General features: G+C 35.9%; 1 protein-coding gene across 1 annotated transcript in view; it reads left to right on the top strand.

Annotated features, from left to right (window-relative positions):
- The window catches only part of GYPA (glycophorin A (MNS blood group)), a 56303-nt gene extending 40054 nt beyond the window's left edge, over positions 1-16249 (top strand). The window contains exons 4-8 of the mRNA XM_012783802.2: positions 6882-6968; positions 9511-9549; positions 11105-11190; positions 12636-12714; positions 15778-16249. Of these exons, the coding sequence (XP_012639256.2) occupies positions 6882-6968; positions 9511-9549; positions 11105-11190; positions 12636-12714; positions 15778-15791 (305 nt within the window). The 3' untranslated portion in view covers positions 15792-16249. The remainder of the gene's footprint in view (positions 1-6881; positions 6969-9510; positions 9550-11104; positions 11191-12635; positions 12715-15777) is intronic.
- The last annotated feature ends 4139 nt before the right edge of the window (positions 16250-20388 follow it).

Here is a 20388-nt window from a genome sequence, read left to right on the forward strand (position 1 = left end):
TGAATATTTAATTTTCTAAGAGGTACAACAATTCATTCCACCTTTCCAAATCTAAATTATACACTTTTGTTCAGGTCACCAATATAGACTCTGTACAAAGTATCACACCAAATGCCACTTCAGTGCCTGGGAACTAGAAAAAAAAATTTAAACTAGGAGTTTGAGGCCTTAGTAATGTAACAAGATCTACCTTTCTATTTTATATAGCACTAATTTGCCACCTGGACATCAAACTTTTTTTAACCTAAGAGGTTTGCCAACCTTTGCCTGCTAGCTGCCCTCAGCCTCCACATGAATGCACATTATACTCTCCTCTCTCCATAGTTCAGCCCATGCTATCTCTTTACCTTAATTTCCCATCCTCTGCATCCTCACCTAACTCTAGCCATCCTTCAAGGCTCAGCCGGTAATTAATGTGCTTTTAGGCATGGGGTAAGGGCTGGAGAGTAAGTTTTTCCGAGCCCAGGGCAGCTAAGGAAATGTGCAGCGTTGACACAAGCCCCATCTGCACCTGGGTGGCCAGATGCTGGACATGTCTTCCATAATACCTCAAGGTAAGTAGGCTTCACTTGGAGAGAGAGGTGGAATTTTTCAGTTATAGTTCTGGATGTGTTCCTGCTAGAAGGGTGGAAAAGGACTCTTGTGTCATCATTGCTAGAGCAAAACACAATTTCTTTTAGTAGCTGTAGCATGAGGACACTGAAAGCTAAGAGATATAATCTAAGCAGTGTAATCAATGAGTGTGGAAAAACATCATCAAAATGAAGACTACATGATGACTATCAAAATTCTAGCTTGGGAGGTTCAGGAATCTCAAGGAATTTACTTGTCCTTTTTTTAGGTACAATGCACCCCAGTGCTCACTGACTAATGTGCTAAAACATCAAAGAAATCTTGCTGACAAGATCTCACCCAGGCAGTGAGATCTGGGAGATGGGACCAATAGCTGGAGTCAGCAGAATTAAGTTTTGACTCTGTTCCTGACCAGCTGTGTTCATCTGAGCTAATCACTTAATTTTTTGATACCAAATTTCTTATCTGTAAAGTCAGGAAGTTGGATTAGATGTTCTGCAGGTGGGCTTTCTAGCTTAAATGTATGTTCTGAATTCAACAGGACAATATTTAAACTGCCAGTCTAGGAACAATGAAAGTAGATTTTCGAAAGCTCACTTAGCTTCAGAAAGCTAGGGGCCTGGGGCACAAAGAGGTACAAATAGTCAGTGAAAGACCCTTCTCATAATCTAGACCCTAAAAGGTATTTAGTCAAACTAATGTTTGCTGTTTAATGGTTACAAATTTGCTTGGATGCTTTCTACAAGTTTACTGAATTAAAGATGCTATAGTAAAAAGCTCTGTTTAAAATCTACTTGTTCACAGATATTTTGCAGCTTTGCAGAATTAACTCCACAGATGTCTATTAGCTGGTTAGGGTTTTAGGAACTAGGAAGAGCCAAGTAGACAGGTGGGCTGTTGCTGAGAAGTGTAGTATTTGAACATTCTTGGGGGCTGGTGGGGGAACATATTGGAGGAATTTGGCTTCGTTACCTTGAATTTTGAAAGTAGATTAAGCATCTGAGGATGTATAAAGAGATGTTGCTTTTGTTTCTCCTTTCAGGTAAGTGGTATTTTTTTCAATCAGATGCTGGTTTATTTAATCTGAAGCTATTGATGAAATTCTTTAAATTGCCCCATGTAAATCTATCCGGGAATAACAAAAAAATCTCTAAAATTTAATTAAATAGTAGAAAATATAAAAGCTTATTTTTTCTGATTGGAACTATTGTTCTGTCAAGCTGACACTGTTTTGTAAACTATGGACTTTCAATAACAAGTCTCTGTGACCTCCTCTTATCACTAAACAAGCACAGGTATTAATTCCAATTGAAATGCTTTCCAAGGTCATCTTGGAAATGGAAGAATAACTATGACAGGGATCATTTTATAGGTCAACTACCATTATTAGATTGTTGAGGAAATGATGTAACAAGCACTTTCCACCAAATTGATTTTAGGGGATTTAAGTATTTATTTCCTTACTGTGTTGACTTGGGTGACTATAATGAGAAATTGTATCAAAGCAAGAAAATTTGGAGAACTAAGCCAGAATTAATTACATAAGTAGCAAACTTCAGTGTCAAATCAATTTGGTCACCAATCAGTTTTTGTAAGGGTACGAATAAAACATGATGTGCTTAGCTGGGACTTATATAAAGTGTGTACAATGTTTGGTATTTGCCTAAAGGACTTTGTTCCTCTAAGCAATCTGTTGTCTTCAATTTTAGAGATTCCCAAGTTCTAACAACAGTTTAGAGCTTTGGGGAAAGCAAGAGTAGAGGTGTGGAGATCTGGTTGGAAAGAGAGGCAGGCACTGTGGTCGAACTTAGAGCAAATTCTAAAGCCAATGTCAGGGTCTGGGTCCTCCTCGGTAAACTTGGGTACAAGTTTCCATCTCTGTGGCTTCAGCCTCTCCTTCAGAACAAAATTTCCACTAAATGCTCCCTCCCTGTGAGCAATAGCTATTGAAGGAGAAAGACATCTACCTATTTGTTAGAGGGTTAAAATAGTTTTGATAAAATTCAGAACTTATTTTAATGAACTCTCTCCCTAAGCACTTTTTCATTTTGCTACGAAAAAGCTACCCATTCTTAGCTTACAAATTAAATTTTTTTTCACCTTTTCTGACTTTGTTTAAAATTAAAAGCCTTAAAGTGACAGTTTTAAGAGCTGTTGAGATCCTGTTGCTGGTCCTTCACCATATTATTTTGACATCCTGCTATAATTTTCTGTCCGTTTAAGGCCTCGATCTACTGGCCTTCTCCACCAAAAGCAAAGTCAAGAAGTGATATGGATCCTATGTGAGGAGGAATGGCTTGTTTGCAAAGGGTCTGCTTGTCTCGGCCACTGTTGAACACAAGATCGAACCCTCTAATGCAGAGCTCTGAGCACGCTCTTGATACCACATCATCCTCCGCACTATTGACAGTGATGTTCCCCAAATGAAAATCTGGTTCAAACCCTTTATTGACTTGCCACTGTCTTAAGAATAAAGTCCAAATTCCACAGCATGGCCCACAACATTGGGTGCTTCACTCCCTCTCCAGCCTGCTGTGCATCCATTTCTGTACTCGTCTCCTTCTCACATCTCATGCTGCAGCCTCATAGATAACTTGCCGTTCCCCCAGCTTGCAATGGTATCTCAAATTGCAGAGCATTGCTGACACTGTTGACTCTGGAAGTAAATGTCCACATAGCCTGCTGGGTAAAATCCTAGACTCCTTTCAAGATACATTCAAAGGACACTTCCATGAGGTCTTTCCACCACCTCCTCCAACAAATGAAATTGATCACTGTCTCCTTTGTGCCCTCACTTCTACCATCGCCTAGAGTACTTTATTATTCTTAGAATAAATATGCATCTTTCGTTACTGAATTGGAATTCCCTTGAGAGGAAAGACCATGAACTATTTACCATTCTATTTCTAAAACACAGCCCATAGTAGACATGCAAAAAAAAAAAAACTCTTTTGTAAATGAATGAACAAATTAATAAACACCAAGGCCCCCAGTAAGCATCAAGGCCTAAGGAATGAATATCTAGATTCTAAACAATCATAAGGTTTCACTGAGCCTTTATAACACTAGGCTAAGCATTGGAGATTTCAAGGAGCTTTTTAGTCTAAATGTAATTAGAGGAGGTCAAGAAAGCCCTCCCAAAGGAAGGGGCATTGAATTGAGACTTGAAATGCAGATAGCTAGGCAAAGATAGGGAGAAAAAGATTTCAAATGAAGGAAAGAGCTGCCATAAGTTAGTACATGGAAAAGGGTATGGTGCATTTGAGGAACCCAGAGATGTCCAGAGGGACTGGAGGCCGGAGAGGGAAGGGCGGAGTGGTAAGCAATGAAGGCGGGAGGCAGGCAGGGCTGGATCATGCACACAAAGAAAAGGGACTGAACACACCTCCCTAACGGAACCCCATGGAGTTCTGACTCATGGAGTCCCTAATGTTCTGCTGGACAGTTTGGAAGCCTGGAGGAAGATACACATTTGCAGTCACTGCCGAAATTGCCAGATGGCCTCAGTTAATCTTTCTAAAACTTTCACTCATTAAGTTTCATGTGATTTTTTTCACTTTTTCTCAGAAGAATGAAAGTAATATGAATGCTCAAAGTAAGAGATTAATATATATCAACCACAGTACGTTCATACAGTAGAATACTATGTAGCCTTTAAAAATCTTGTCATAAAAGAGCATTTGAAAACATAGGGATGTCTGTGGCTTATTAAATAGAAATTCAGACTTCTAAACACTATATATATAGTCATACATATTTAAATACCATGATCCCATATTCAGATATAACAACTATTTAATAAAAATCCAGATGTCTGTATAGCAAAATATGCCAAGTGTTTAACTCTGGGTAGTTTGACAGTAGATGAATTTTACATTGTTCTTTGTGCCTTCTTGCTCTGCAATGAATCTATATTACTTTTGCAACAAAAAATCTTGTTTAATTTATAGAACTTTATAAAGTAATTTATACACTTACAATCTATTAAATTTATTTTAAAATAAAATATTGCTTAGTAATAAGAATAATTCATTTAATGAGATTTTAATAAGAATAATTCATTTAATGAGATTTTAAGAGGATTGTGATAATGCACATTGTTTTCATGTCTCTGTGCATGTATGTTTATGCTAGAGAATAGCCATGACCTAGAACTGGTTTTATCATTTGATTATCTAGCTCTTCAGCCAGTATCTTAGGCTGGAGCCAGCTTTCCCTACAATTCCATTGCAACTCTGACCTACTTTTGAAAGAAAGAAAAGAAGTATGGGTGGGGAACCTTAGAATTGACTCTCCTCTCTTACGCTCAGAAAATATTGAATTTAATAGTATTTTATTTTTATTTTTAATGGAGAAACATAATTGTACCTAGGAGATGGAGACAGTGAGGTATAGGCACAAACTTTCATTTTGCATAATCATTATGAGTTTCCACCTTTGTTCAACACAGACAATTTCCCAAATGCAGCTCCAAGTTACCCCTTTATAAGAATGATAACAATAATAGCCAACATGTATGTAATTCTCATTACGTGCCAAGTACTATATCAACACACACACACATTCACATCACACTCACACACACACTTTAAACTATTTTAGTTCTCACAGTGACATTTTGAGGCAGATATTATCATTTTACAGATGAGAAAGCTAAAGCATGCTTTCCTTATCTGTATGCCCTTGCTATGTAGAAATTCTAGAGCCGTCACTGGGAGGAATGTGGGAGAAATTCATGTTTCATGATATACTTTAGGGTCCCTCACCTCATTCTTAATCACTTTCCCAACTTCTATTTTTTTTTAATTTTCAAATGTTTAATTATTATCAGTACATAATAGTTGTATGTATTTCTAGGGTGTGATGTTTCAAAACAGGCATACAATGTGTATCAATCAAATCAGGGCAAGTGGAGTATCTATCACCTCAGGCATTCATAACTTCTTTGTATTAGCAACATTCCAATTCCACTCTTTTCGTTATTTTAAAGTATACCCTAACTTATTGTTGATTACAGTGACTTTATTGTGCCATCAAATAATGTTCATTCTATCTGACTATCTAACTATATTTTTGCACCCATGAACCATCCCCGCTCTATCCCCCTCCCCCCACTACTGTTCTCAGCCTCTGGTAACCCTCATTCTGCTCTCTGTCTCCATGAGATCAATTGTTTTTAATATTTAGCTCCCACATGTACATAAGAACATGGGAGATTTGCCTTTGTGTGCTTGGCTTATTTCACTTAACATAATGTTCTCCAGTTCCAGCCACATTGTTGCAAATGACAGGATTTCATTATTATTTATGGCTATATAATATTACATTGTTTATATGTACTGCAATTTCTTTATCCATTCATCCATTGATGGACACTTAGGTTGATTCCAAATCTTGGTGATTGTGAATAGTGCTCCAATACACGCAGGAGTGCAGATGTCTTTTCAATATACTGATTTCCTTTCCTTTGGATATATACCCAGCAGTGGGATTGCTGGGTCATATGGTAGTCCTATTTTTAGTTTTTTGAGGAACCTCCATACTGTTCTCTATAGTGGTTGCATTAATTTACATTCCCACCAACCAGAGTGTGAGGGTTCCCCTTTCTCTGCATCCTCGCCAGTTTTTATTATTGCCTGTGTTTTGATAAAGGCCATTTTAACTGTGGCAAGATGTAGTTTTGATTTGCATTTCTCTGATGACTAATGATGTTGATCATTTTTTCATATTCCTGTTGGCCATTTGTATGTCTTCTTTTGATAAATGTCTATTCAGATCATTTGCCCATTTTTAAATAGAATTATTTTATTTTTTTCTCTATTGAGCTGTTGGAGCTCCTTCTATATTCTAGTTTTTAATACCTTGTCAGATGGGTAGTTTGTAAATATTTTCTCCTATCCCATGAGTCATCTCTTCCCTTTGTTGGTTGCTTCCTTTGCCGTGCAAAAGCTTTTTAGCTTGAGGTGATCCCATTTGTCCAATTTTGCTTTGGTTGCCTGTGCTTTGGGAGTGTTAACTTGAGAAGCCCTTGCCAAGATCAATGTGCCAAGCATTTATCCCATGTTTTCTTTTAGAAGTTTCATGGTTTCAGATCTTAGATTTAATTCTTTAATCCATTTTGGTTTGATTTTTTGTATATGAAAAGAAATAAGAGTCTAGTTTCATTCTTCTTCATATGGGTATCTGGTTTTCCCAGCTACATGTATTGAAGAGACTGTCCTTTCCCCACTGTATATTCTTGGCAACTTTGTCAAAGATAAGTTCACTATAGATGTGTGGATCTATTTTTCAATTTCTGCTTTATACAGCCGACCACCCTCCGTCAATCACTCCTGCAATGAAAGCTACAGGACCTCCTGTTCCCACAAACGAAACCCTCCCGAAACAGAGAAGAGGTTCGTTCTTATTTTTAAGTAATTGCTCTGGAATCATTGTGATTCAACCTTACTTACTGCAACCTGTCCCTGCAGGTATACTGTAACAAACACTGAGAAATGGGAGCAAGGTAGACACAGTCTCTACTCCGGAGGAATTCTTACCCCTGGAATATCTCACAGAAATAATTCTATGAGTTAAAAAAGTAAAACCACATAGCAAAGCACAGAAATGATGAATATCGCCATCAAACCGTGGGCCAGATAAAGAGGGTCCAATAGCGCAATGGCAAGGAGGACATGAGCCCTAACCCAGCTGGGCTCAGCCCTGCACTAGTGACTGACCCTGGGTGACTTGCTCTGCAGGACTTCTATCCGCTTCATCTTAAAATGGAGCCAATAATGCAGCACTTATCTGACGGCAGTTCTCTAGAGATTAAATAAGAAGTTTATAAAAGTGCTTGGTTCAGAGCCTGACACATACTTGGTGCCTAATAAATGACAACTATCAGCAAAGCTGGGTGCCTAGATAAGAGCGGCCAAGGGGCATTCACCCTCTCATTCGTTTTCAAGGGAGAAGAAAAAATCCTTGAGCTGCCACTGGAAGGGACACGGGAGAAATTTGTCTTTCGTGATGTGCTTTAGGGTCTATTCAGGCCCCTCATTCTTTTTTTTTTTTTTTTTTTTTTTTTTTTTTTGAGACAGAGTCTCACTTTTGTTGTCCAGGCTAGAGTGAGTGCCGTGGCGTCTGCCTAGCTCACAGCAACCTCAAACTCCTGGGCTCAAGCGATCCTTCTGCCTCAGCCTCCCGAGTAGCTGGGACTACAGGCATGTGCCACCATGCCCGGCTAATTTTTTTTTTTTATATATATATATCAGTTGGCCAATTAATTTCTTTCTGTTTATAGTAGAGACGGGGTCTCGCTCTTGCTCAGGCTGGTTTTGAACTCCTGACCTTGAGCAATCCGCCCGCCTCGGCCTCCCAAGAGCTAGGATTACAGGCGTGAGCCACAGCGCCCGGCCAGGCCCCTCATTCTTGATCCCTTTCTCAACTTCTGTTTTATAGAGAGATTTCCAAACAATACCCACCACAAGCACTCCTAGTGCTAAAATGAAAACTGCAGAATCTACTGGCATACAAACCAGTCCCTCCCAAAAGGGAAAACAGATCTGTTCTTATTTTAAAATAGTTGCTCTGGGGTCATTATTGTGATTTGACTGTATTTACAAGAGCTGGTTAAAAGAGGAAAAAAAGAGTCTTTTGTAGGTGGAGTTTAGGTAGGATATTCCAGATTTAAAATAAAGCCTGAGAGAAGACTTAGAGTGGCCACAGGGTCATAAGCTAATAGAAATACTGAGAAAATGTGCTGAGATAAATGGAAGCAATGCATTTTTAAAAGAACAGAAACCAGAGGAGGATAATTAAGCTAAGTGCGTAGAACTCATTTTTAGACATCAGAGTCTAATTAAACAATCTCATTTTCAGGTGACTCCAACATCAAGCCAACATCAAGGTCCCAAACAAGAAAGCATTTAAGGGCCAACTAAAGACACACACAGTGCTACATGCTTTCTATCCCATAAATAATGATTAGCATGATGGGGCACTGCACTAAGTGTTTCATGCATTATCTAGTTTTATCTTCATAGGAATTTAAAGACATAGGCATTATACTTCTCATTTTGCCCAAAAGAATACCAAAGCACAGAGGAATTAAGTAACTTGTCCAAGGCCATACAACTAGTAAGAGGCATTACTGAAACCCCAACTGCTTTACTCCAAAGATCATATACCAGCCACAAGTATTGACTGCCACAAAGTACGACAAGCCCCAATTAACCTTTATATGTGACTCCTAGGATATGGGAAAAAACTATGACCAAATCCTTGACCACATGGTATATAATATGGTGTAATATGTTATTCGTAATAATTAAATTCATGAAAAGTGTGTGGCTCCAATAGTAAGAGGGCTTCATGATGTGCAGTGGCATGTGGAGACGACAGAGAAAGAACTGTAAGATGAGGATTGATGGGGGGAAGTTAGCGAGAGTAAAAGGCAACTGTGCTGGAAATTTCTACCGACAGAAAATCCAGAGGGACATTGGCCAAAGCTCAACTGAGACAAAATAAGAGTTTGAATTGAGACAGTGGCTGTGGCACAAATCTGGAAAATTGAGAGCTACACGACCCGTCTTTGGGTTGGCTTGGTACCTGTGTGGAGTGACAGATTAATGTATGTCTCCTTTCTTCTCGCCATTTTTATATGTATACAAAATGCATTGCTTCTTGAAGTCTGTAGGTAGATTTTTCAATACTTTCTCATAACTTTCTCCTCAGTTTAGGAGACAGTTTGCTAATTTCTCACCCATGAATATTTGTTGGGTAGTTAAAAGTAGATACTGGAATTACTAATGGTAAGACTGACACGAAACATTACCTCATAGATTTTACCAGCTAAAGGTCTAAAGTTAACCAATAACTCTCAAAATATGATTAAGAAAAATAAACTCCTAAACAATTTAATTCAACTTTGACTTATTTTGAAATTTTGCTTTTTAGAACCAAGAAAACAAATTGCCCATGCTTTCTCGGAGCCAGGTATGTTAATATTTGACGTGAAATGATAGCCAATTTCATTTTAAATTAGGTATTGCTGGTTTCAAATGCCTAAGAAAATAAGTGCCAATTTTAAAACAGAGGAGCATATGCTGTTAACTTTAGTCCCACAAAATTGTACAAGCAAAAGAAATATTCTTCTTAAAATCAAAAGAGGCATTTATCATATTTGTAAACACGTTGGAAATAGCAATATATAATTTGTTGATAGTTTTTCTCCAGAATTTTTAGCTTGCTAACCAACCATGGGTAATTGAGAAGTCTCTTAAGTGCTTATAAAACAATTCAACTTCTTTCTTTCCTACTGTAAAGAAAGCAAGGTGCTTAAAATCATCTATATAATTGGTATCATATCAAAAATAAATGATTAATCGAGAATGGTCTGAATATGACAGACCATTCATGTCTCAGTCCTGATTCATGTTTGGCCCTATGCCACCACGGTGGGGCTCTCCTCACAACCTCTGCTGAAGTGACATCACGCCCCCTTTGCTTAGGTGTTGCTACAGATCTGCCTTTAGTCAATGCATGTGCTCATTTACCAACCTGCACTTCTAACTGTCCCTTCACACGTGGCCTGTACCCATCTTTCACACAAGAAAAGAGGAATTATAAAAGCTAATCACTCTCTCCTAAATTAAAGCTAAGAGGCCAGGAAGGCTGAGCAACACCAGCAGGAGGAAAACTGCTTTTACTTTTTCATAGGCTTCTAAATATATAAATTAGCCAAATATTAATATGGGCCATTTTATCTATCTGTCTAGCTTCCCGTTCTATTTACTTCATCTGGAAGCACAACGGCGTTATCAATATGGAAAGTACCTCTAGCTTAATGGCTTTTAATTGTTTCATTCCCAACATGTAAAAGATTTGAAAAACATTTTTATTTTTATATAATATTTTTTTAAAATATTATATATAATATTTTTATATAATAATTATTTTTATATAATATAAATATAATATATATTATTTATATATTATTTTATATATTATTTTTAGTTGCTGTATTAGAGACTATGGATAAGGGTACTGAGTGAGGAATACAAGCTTCGAATACAAGTAACCTGGATTATAGTTATAATTCTACTTTAAACTAGTTGTCTGACCTCGGCTGACTTAACAGCATTAGGTTTTCTTTTCCTCATTTGTAAACTGTTCAGACCAGTTTTTTCCCAAACTAACCATTCTATGATCTTTCCTTCTATACATTAAGACATTATTTTTTCTCATAACGTCCAAACCATGAATGAGTTTGTGTTTTTTCCCATATCCTGGTAACATGTTCACTCAGCTGTTATCCATGATTACACCTGTCAAGAACACTGGACTTGGAATTGGAACCCTGGCGTTATGATTCTGTTTCCCACATAGTTACTGTGAAACACTCCTTTTTTTTAAAAGATGAAATACACAAAAAAGTTTATTGATGTATTTTCTATAAAAGGGCCTGAGTTTGATTTTACCTGTTTTATTTTTCAATTGACATGTGGTAGTTTATTGTACACTTTTCTAATGCTCTCTTTTTCTCCCATAGTGATAATACTCATTATTTTAGCAGCGATAGCTGTTATTGATGGAACTATCCTCTTAATTTCTTACTGTATTGGCCGACTGAGGAAGGTGAGAATTTAGTTTTTAATTTTTCTCTAAGGACCAATGTGAACAGCTCAAGTCGGGGGGGGGGATTAATCTTCTGAGTTCAATTACACTGAAAGAGAAACAAAACTGCATAAAACTCCATCTTTTTCAACTGGACACATAGAAGTCACTGAGTTACTCTAGCAGAATTTTTTTTTAATTTGCCCAATTTAAGGGAACCTCTAAATATAAATCTACCCCCCATTTTCCCAATGAAAGATACTCCAAAGTCCAACTTTACTGGGTATATTTTGATGGATATAAGGAAAATAGTCAGATTTCTACTTGTAGTATTTACTACTTATAGCATTTACTTTATTGGTATATAAAAATACTTAATATATTTACATATGTTTAAGACTTTTGGTCTTTTCCATTCTCACATTTCCAGAAAGAAATTTTTCAAATTCCACCCATGAATTTTCAGCATCAGTGATTTCCTGTCATTGTTAATGCTACTTTTAAATCTATATAACACAACTTTCTAAAGTATATAACCTTTACTATAACTTTACATTTCAGACACAACGTGTGTGTGTATTTACAATCCTAGATCTGAGGTACCTAGTCACATAAGATTGGTATAATTGTGTTTTCATTCATCTTATATTCTTAATCTCTCTTTGTGATCTTGAGACCATGACCACTCTATAGATTCTTATAAAAAGGCTTATTTAGAAGGGTAACAACACTGCTATGCTGGGACCATGACAATAAGAATGATAGTAAATCCACATTTAATTTCTTTGCCTCTTTTTTTTTAACCACTTCTATCAAGTGACTTCTATAATCATACAATTCTGTGATCAATTGTCCTTAAACCATGTAAATATATCTTCCCTAAATAATACTTTTTAATAAAAGTAAAGTAATTGAGAGTGCCTGCTGTTGTATTAGCAATTTTGTAAGGATTTGGTATAAGATGATTCCTCTTATTTAAGGTATAAATATTGGAGAAAATAATCTCCTTATTTGGGGCATACATGGCAAACTAAGTTGTCTTCTTTCTTGATCAATGTTTTAAAATCTTCAAAAGTCAATGAAGTACTCAGTTGACAAAATTCAGAGAATTTTCTTTATGTATACAGAAGAATTTGGTTCTGGTCAACATGATGCAGAAATCACACCCCCTTTATTTTTATTTCCATTTTCCCTATTCATTACAGTGGGGAAATATGTATAAGTCACTGTTTGGGGTACTATTTCACCTATTGAAATACCAAATACTATCAAGGAAAACAAATACAAGTTTCGATGTTTGTATGAAATAGCAACTTGTTGAAAAAGCAAAAAACCTCTGCAAAGTGCATTTCAACCAAATGAAAAACAATTTAGAAAAAAATATTTTTAATCTGAAGCATTTCACTTTTTAGTATCTTAAGTTTAGAAAATTGTGGTATTAATATTTTTCTGGTATTTATTCCTAGAGCAATCCATCAGCTATAGAGCCTCAACCCACACATGGCACAGGTGTGCCTTTAAGTTCTGTTGAAACGGAAAATCCAGGTTGGTGTTAACATTCATAGTGCCTTTTGCCTTTTGGGAAAGGAAATAAATTAGTGAGTTACTTCTTTCTGAGTTAGGGGAGGGGACAACCATTAGGATTCCTATACATTCTATCTTGTCACTGCTACAAGACTGATTTTTTTAATGTACACATTTGTCTGTAGTACAATGAGATCCTCCTTTATGCATAAAATAGCTTCTGAAAAACAAGTAAAATACTGTAAATGAAAGAGCAAACCAAGTTATTTTGTGTACTTCTTCTTTGTGTACTTTCTTATTTCTTAAACTGTAAAGTTATGTTTATAAGAGACCCTACAGTAGGTATAACAGCCCCAGATCTGGAGCCAGATATGGATTTGAATCCATGCTCCAACACTTAATATCTGTATAACCTCGAGCAAGCTACTGCACCTCTTTTATAAGATGATAATGATAGTGTCAACCTCATAGAGTTTTAATGACAATTAAGTGAGCTACAGCATGTAAAGCATTTTAAACTGTTCTTGGCCAGAGCTGGTGCTCATGCCTGTTACCTGTTATCAGCATCTCAAGCCCCATTCCCAAACGACCTCACCTCCCATGCAGCATTGGCCAGCCATGTGGCTCCTACTTTCTCTTCTACTCCCAGGTGCTAAGTAGATAAAGAACATGAGGAAGACTGTGGTTACAGTTTGTTCAGTTTGTTCATCCAGAACAGTACTGAGCCACATAGTGCTTTTTCAAAAGAGCATTTATTGCTAACTTTTAAAAATGGAAGATTTTTACATTTAAAGAAAAATCCAGATATTAGTATTCCTTTGTGGGGACGGAGGGAATGCAAACTCTAGCAGCACTAGGAGCCTCCATGCCAGCACGAGAACAATTTGTAAAAGCTGAGTAGTGGCTGCTGCCTCTGCTGTTTGTTTAATACCTTGCATTTATTTCATTTGTTAGGGCCCCTGGCATCAACTCACTAAGAGAGTCTATAGTTCTTATTAAACTTTGCCTAAAAGCATCAACCCCTGTGATGTCTATTTTAGGAAATGTCCACCAAGAATAAGCCTCTGGAATAGGCTTTAATACTTAAGCAAAAGGGATCTGATTCTGGATTCTAAAAAATCAATTGAAGTTTTTTCCATAATAATCAAAGTTCATGACAGATCTGAGGTCCTGTACATTTCTGGATTTCAGTTTTAATCCTGGGCCTGTCTAGGTTTTCTAGACTTCAGGGTCATAAAAAATAAAGAGTTTTAAAGAGCCACCACAGCTACCCAGTTTACATGCAGGATTTGCCTCATCATATTAACTTTTGAGTTCTTAAAGCTTAACAATAATTGATACATAATTCCTTAGCCCTAGAAGTTCATGCTATCTAGAATGAATGGCACAGATAAAATTCTCAGCTAAGAGGATTAATAAATGCTTAAAACAACAAAAGTTTTTGAGTCATACCAGATTCACTGCTATACTAAGATTGTTATTGCACTTGTAGCTGGAACAAACATCTATATCCATTTTAAGTACATGCTAGGTTGTTTAAAAAAACACAAAACAAGTTTTGATGCAGTTTTTAAAATGGAGCAATTACCACCCAAACCCTGTTTCTTAAACTTAAATTTCTATACACTTTTAGCTCCTTATTCAGGTGATAAATTTAGTATTTAGTGTTACCTCTGCCATTTTTTTCTTATAATCTTGAGCTTCTCTGTGGAGTAGCCCAGAAAAGTTTGGAACAATTTAATACAACACAGTGCATTGAGATACCCTTGTAAGTTTAATTCAGTTAAGTGCAACAAACATTTGCTAGAAGCTGATAGTGGGGTGGGCACCGCACTCACATTAGATGTACCAATATGAGTCTCCATCCTTTTGAAGCTAAGAGTCTAGTGGAGGAAACAGAGTATCATTGCAGTGAACAAGTTTTAAGGTAGTGGGTGCCATAGCTCAACTAGTTTCAGAGACTGGGACAGGTAGCAAAGACTTCTTGAAATGGAATGACCACAGGTCCCTCTTAAAGGACAGGTAGGTGTCACTCAGAGCAAGGCAGTTCTAGCAAAAGGGCAGCATGAGCAAAGGCACAGAAGACAGAATGTGGTTTACCCAAGAAATCATGTGCATTTCTTCATCAGCAGGATTGATGCTTTGGTTCTCTGGTCATTTCTCAAATATATGTAAAGGCAGTGGAAAGTCAAATGAACCAAATTTTAGGTTCATTCATTTTTCCACATTTGTGCAAGTGGTAAGTTATTAAGTGTCTTACCTATTTAGTGAAATGGGTTATAAAATCTGACTCCACCTCACAGGAACTGTAGGAGGAAAACACATTATCAAAGATTATTTAAATTGCTTTAGTCCTACTTTTATAGAAGACAGCTCTAAACTAATTTATAAGCCAAAGACATAGGAAGGTAAAGTGACTAGGCCATCTCAATAAGCACTAGAGATGTTAGGGAATAAGGTATGAATTACTTTAACCTCCTTGAACTTGCACATGATTTGAGCTTGGTGAAAAATGAGAATAAGCTACTCTAAGTCAGCTGCCCATTATGGTAGCCACCTATGACTCCACAAACCCATTCTCACAGGAGAATGTTTGGAACACACATTTCCTAAGGTTCCCAAATAGAAGAAGCATACTTCTTAATGGATAAAGAAAAAGAAGTTGTTCCTAAAAGAAATATTACAAACTTGGTAGCTTTCTTTAAATTTTAACTTTATATATATATATATATATATATGAGATCAACTCACTTATCATTTAGTGCCTTTGGACTATATTTTGCCTCTATGCAAATTTGCTGTTAGTTTCTCATCTTTGTAGAAACTAGAAGCAGAGCAATTATATTTGTTCATTACTTAAGGTTCTTAGAATAGATTCTCTAAGAAATTCTCTATCTTTCTTTACACAAAACTCCAATAGAGCTAATCTGTAAGATGTCTTTCATTTCCTACTAATTATATTCAAGGACGATTCTATAAGAATGTAGAATACTGAAATTTATATTGTTCATTAATTTCCTGTTGTGTTTAAACACAACTATGTGTCACATTACTGTTTTGTATTTTTTCCCTGTATTCCTATAGAGAGAAGTGATTAATGAGAATCTATTCACTAAGCCAAACTTTGGAAGAACTCAAAGAAGACATAAGACTTCAACCAAGTGAAAAATTAACATGTGAATTGGACATGGCAATGAATTATATACCTGCCTAAGTTGTACAATCTCAGAATACAATTTTCATCATAATAAGTTCTAGTGACTTAACCATGGAAAAATAATCTCTCTTCATTAATATTTTAAGATAAAGAACAAATATTCCTTTGCATGCTTGCTTTTGTGTATTTGCATAACTTTTATAATTAATTGATTGGGGATTCTGATCCAAAACTTTAGTTGTATTCATTTGCTATTCTTTAAGACTAACTTAATCTATTCAATTGTATTTTAAAGATGGTGCTGTCAAATGAAAGACTTGAAACACCCAGATGACTAAGTTCTACTCTCATTGTAAACTTCTGGGCCTATTTTCATTGTTTTAAATAAATTAAGGAGACACTAAAGTCCTATCACTCATTTCCTTCATTGCTGAACAGGCACGATATGGTATTACATTAATGATGAGATTAATATTTTGTTCACCCTAATAGTTTGTACTTGGAAATGCCATATATATATACATACATACATATAGATAGATAGATAGATAGATAGATAGATAGATAGATAGATACCTATCTCATTTAATGCACTATCAACACCAAAGATTTTTCCCATTAAAAAATAAAATGATATATATATGTGGGCTGTCCAGAAAGTATCCAACCATGTAATATGGAAAATATTATTAACAATGGCTGGATACTTTTCAGACAGCTCTTGCATTAAATGGCACATTTAAGATAAAGTATCTACACGTAGAGCATTAACTCCTTCAGGGCATTCACTGATGCATGTGTTTCACTGAAAGAGTTATTTGTATTTATAGTCATCAGAGTATCCTGACAAAGTAAAAATATTAATGACCATTAATATTAATGACCTGTTCTTGCAATGGAAACTTAATAACTTTGAATGCAACAAGATGTGTAAACTTGATATGTAGGTGAATGTTTTAATAGGTTGCTATGTGTTCTCAATTAAATTCTTTAATCTATCCAGTCCCAGTTTCTCTTAAAGATAAGAAATTAATTTAAACTGCCTCAAAAATTGTTTAGATATGAGAGACTAAGGCTTGTTTGTGACTATATAGCTGTCATTATTTACAGTGAAATTTAAAAAGCAATATAAAAACAAGGAAGAACTTTCTGTGATATTGTATTTCCAAACTGATAAAAATCTATATAACTTTTCACTGTTTTGTGGTAAGTAAATAACTTTTTGTACATATTTGGGCCTGGCAACTTAAACCTATTTTTTAATAAATTAAAAAAAATCTAAATTTTAACCTACTCTGTGTTCAGAGAGTGTTTTGTACTAAATTGGCTAATTAAAATAAAGAATAAGACTAAGAAGAGAACATTTCTGTTGGTATATATTTTTTAAAGTAGTTTTAAGAGTCTTATTAGGTTAATTTAATTCAATAAATGGCCCAAATGCCAAGGTAATTTTAAATATATTTTTTCAATAAGAATAAAATGTTGAACTACGAGAGAATAAGACTAACCTTTTCTCTAAAGTAATTTACAAGTCAAAGACAATAAGAGATTAAAGTGGCTGTGCAATCTTAACCAAAGCTACAGAATATAGAGAATAAAGTACAAATTGCTTTAACCTTCTTGAACTTTTCCAGGCAATTTCTCTGTACTTTTATATGTGGATGTCTTAGTCCATTTTCTGCTGCTATAACAGAATACCAAGGACTAGGTAATTTATAAAGAAAATAAATTTATTTTCTTCCCAGTTCTTGAGGCTGGGAAGGCCAAGGGCATGGCTCCAGCATCTGCTTGGCATTTGAAGAACTTCTTACTGCATCATAACAAGGCAGAAAGGCAAGTGAGAACATAGAACAGAGGAAATCAGACCAAACTCATGCTCTTATCAGGAGCCCACTCCAGAGATAATGGTATTAATCCCTTCATGAGGGAGGAGCCCTCAGGCTCTAATCATCTCCTAAAGGCCCCATCTCCCAACACTGTTCCAATGGCAATTAAATTTCAACATAAGTTTTGGAGGTGACATTCAAACCATAGCCATCAGTTTTCACAATTAAATCTGGTGTTTGTGGGAAGAAATGACCATTTTTCCCTTTGTAATTTTATAATTAAATCAGCAAAATATTGTAATAAAGCAATCTTTCCTGTGAAGACGACATGATCCCATAGATGGTTCATGTTTGATTTCTTAAACTGGGGAGCTGGGATGGGAGGGAGTGGTGAGGCTGATTCATAAATTTTATTCTTTGCCCTGGGTGTTTGCTTGTGTAGCTGTGAAGAAAAAGTCTAAATTAGTGAGGAAATGAATGGAGAAATGTAAGGGACATTGTGAAGAAAGAATATGGGAGCCAAGGAATGGCATAGCAGAAGGGGTGTTTTTGTGATATTGATATAAAGTGGTTGAGGAATAACTTTCTGGTTTATTCTAAGCACTTATCAAATGTAACAAATACCTCACAAAAACTTCCTAAAAGCCAAATGTCATCTCCGTAAAAATAAACAAAAAATTCTACCCAGCATAATAAACAGGACTGTGGTTGTGCCAAACCCGTTCTAATGTGTTAATCCCCTCAGCTGTGTTTACCAGGAATATGTGCACAGGCAACTGCTAAACCACTTTCAGCTTCTAGGTTTAAACATGTCCTCTAAATCCACACAGCACTTATGCACATATTGTAGCATTACTATGATCTTGATTTCATCTTCTACTTAACTAGGATTCATTAAGAGTAAGGACTTGAATTCATTTTTGTAACCCCTGAGAGGCTTAACAAAATTTGCTTCTTATTTCATGAAGCCTTTCTTACTTAATATTTAAAATGGCATTATACATGGAGATATCGTAAAGATTTAGTTTGGCATGGTATGGGAAGAAAATCAATTTCGAAGCCAGAGTTTGAACCCCCACTATTTGTTCATGTAACTTCGGTTTGCTTATCTGTAATATGAAGATTAGAATAACTTGCAGAAATGTCATGAGATACAACAAAATGAGGTAGGTGAAAAGAAAATATTCAGACTGACGTACAGAGACACAAAAAGTATGCAAAATATGGAAAAGAGCGTAAGGAGCATATAGTACATAGAGAAAAAGTCTAACATACATGTAATAGGAATCCTAGGAGGATTGGAGGGGAATAATGGGCAGTTTTTCAAAACTTTCAAGGGATATCAAGCCACACTTGCATGAAATGCTAGACCCATGAGAAGAAACAATAGAATTATAGAAAAATGAAAAAACGAGAAGAAACTCTTGATAGTAGTCAAAAAGGAAAAAATATACAACATCTCTCATGTCAGTGTGAACCACGTTAGTCATGCATAACCTTCACCATACTCTCCAACGTATACTTATACCAAAATAGTGTCTGCTTTATTTATAAGTTAATGCTATGTACAAACTGATATTCTCCACAACTGTTTCCCTCAGACTGAAGCTTCTGGAGTTTTGGGGGGGTTGTTTTTTTTGTTGTTGTTGTTTTGTTTTGTTTGAGGGTTTTTTTGTTTGTTTTCCTGCGTAGAAACCAACTCTAGGTTAACACATAAGGAGGAAGCATATCAATGCCTTTTGATGGCAAGAAAGCATTGCAGCAAAAAAAATCACTCATATGTGCATATATACACCCCTTGACTTTGTATGGACAAATAAGCAGCTTTTCAGAACTAACCCTAACTTATACATAAAAAATGTAAAAGTGTTTTACTGAGATTTGTATAAAGCTGTGGAGTTTAGTATTAAGCTATAATTAATATGGAAGAAGAAAGCTAAAGAGATAAGCATAATTATGTTTTATGAGTTTAGCTACAAAGTACTACGTTACTTGTATCCAAAAGATACAATAGGTAGGTCCTCAAAATAGAAAATAAATCCAATTATGGGAAAAATATATTTTTGTATACTGAGTTATGATTATTAATTTTTTATTAATATATTTATTATTTTCTAATACTTTGTCTACCCATGAAAAAAATTAATAATAAGGAAGCATGGTGATATTTCTTCTTAAATCTACATTTAAAATGTCAAAAGTTGTAACCTCAGAATAGGGGATCTTAAAATTAACAATTGCCTGGGTGGTCTGGGCTAGGATGAGGCTTATGCGAAATACTTGTGAACAGGTATCATTGCCAGGGAACCAAAGGGAAGAGGAAGGTGAGAGTGCTCACAGTTTGACTGATCATGAAATTCAATACGTTTATGGTTTCAAATCTGAACATTGGAAAATGACGTGGACTATCTGGGACTCTCTGGGAAATGGAAAGCAGGCTGGGCTGCAGACCCTGGGAGACCCTGTCTGAACATAAAGGCAACACAGGAAGGACAGCCAAGGAGAAAGAGGGAGGGAGGGAGAGAGAATGAGAGAGTAAGCTAAGTCCTTACCAGCTGCGAATCCAATTTGTGCCTAAGCAAACTCCTTCTCAGTTATATGAATCAATAAATCCATTTTTTGCTTAAGCCAGTTTTTTTATTGGGCTTTTCATTTATAATAGAAAGAATTTTAGCTGAAGTAATAGAATATCAAAATAGATGATGGGCTGAC

Source organism: Microcebus murinus, chromosome 15 (genome assembly GCF_040939455.1).
Source record: "Microcebus murinus isolate Inina chromosome 15, M.murinus_Inina_mat1.0, whole genome shotgun sequence".
Taxonomy (NCBI): Eukaryota; Metazoa; Chordata; class Mammalia; order Primates; family Cheirogaleidae; genus Microcebus; species Microcebus murinus.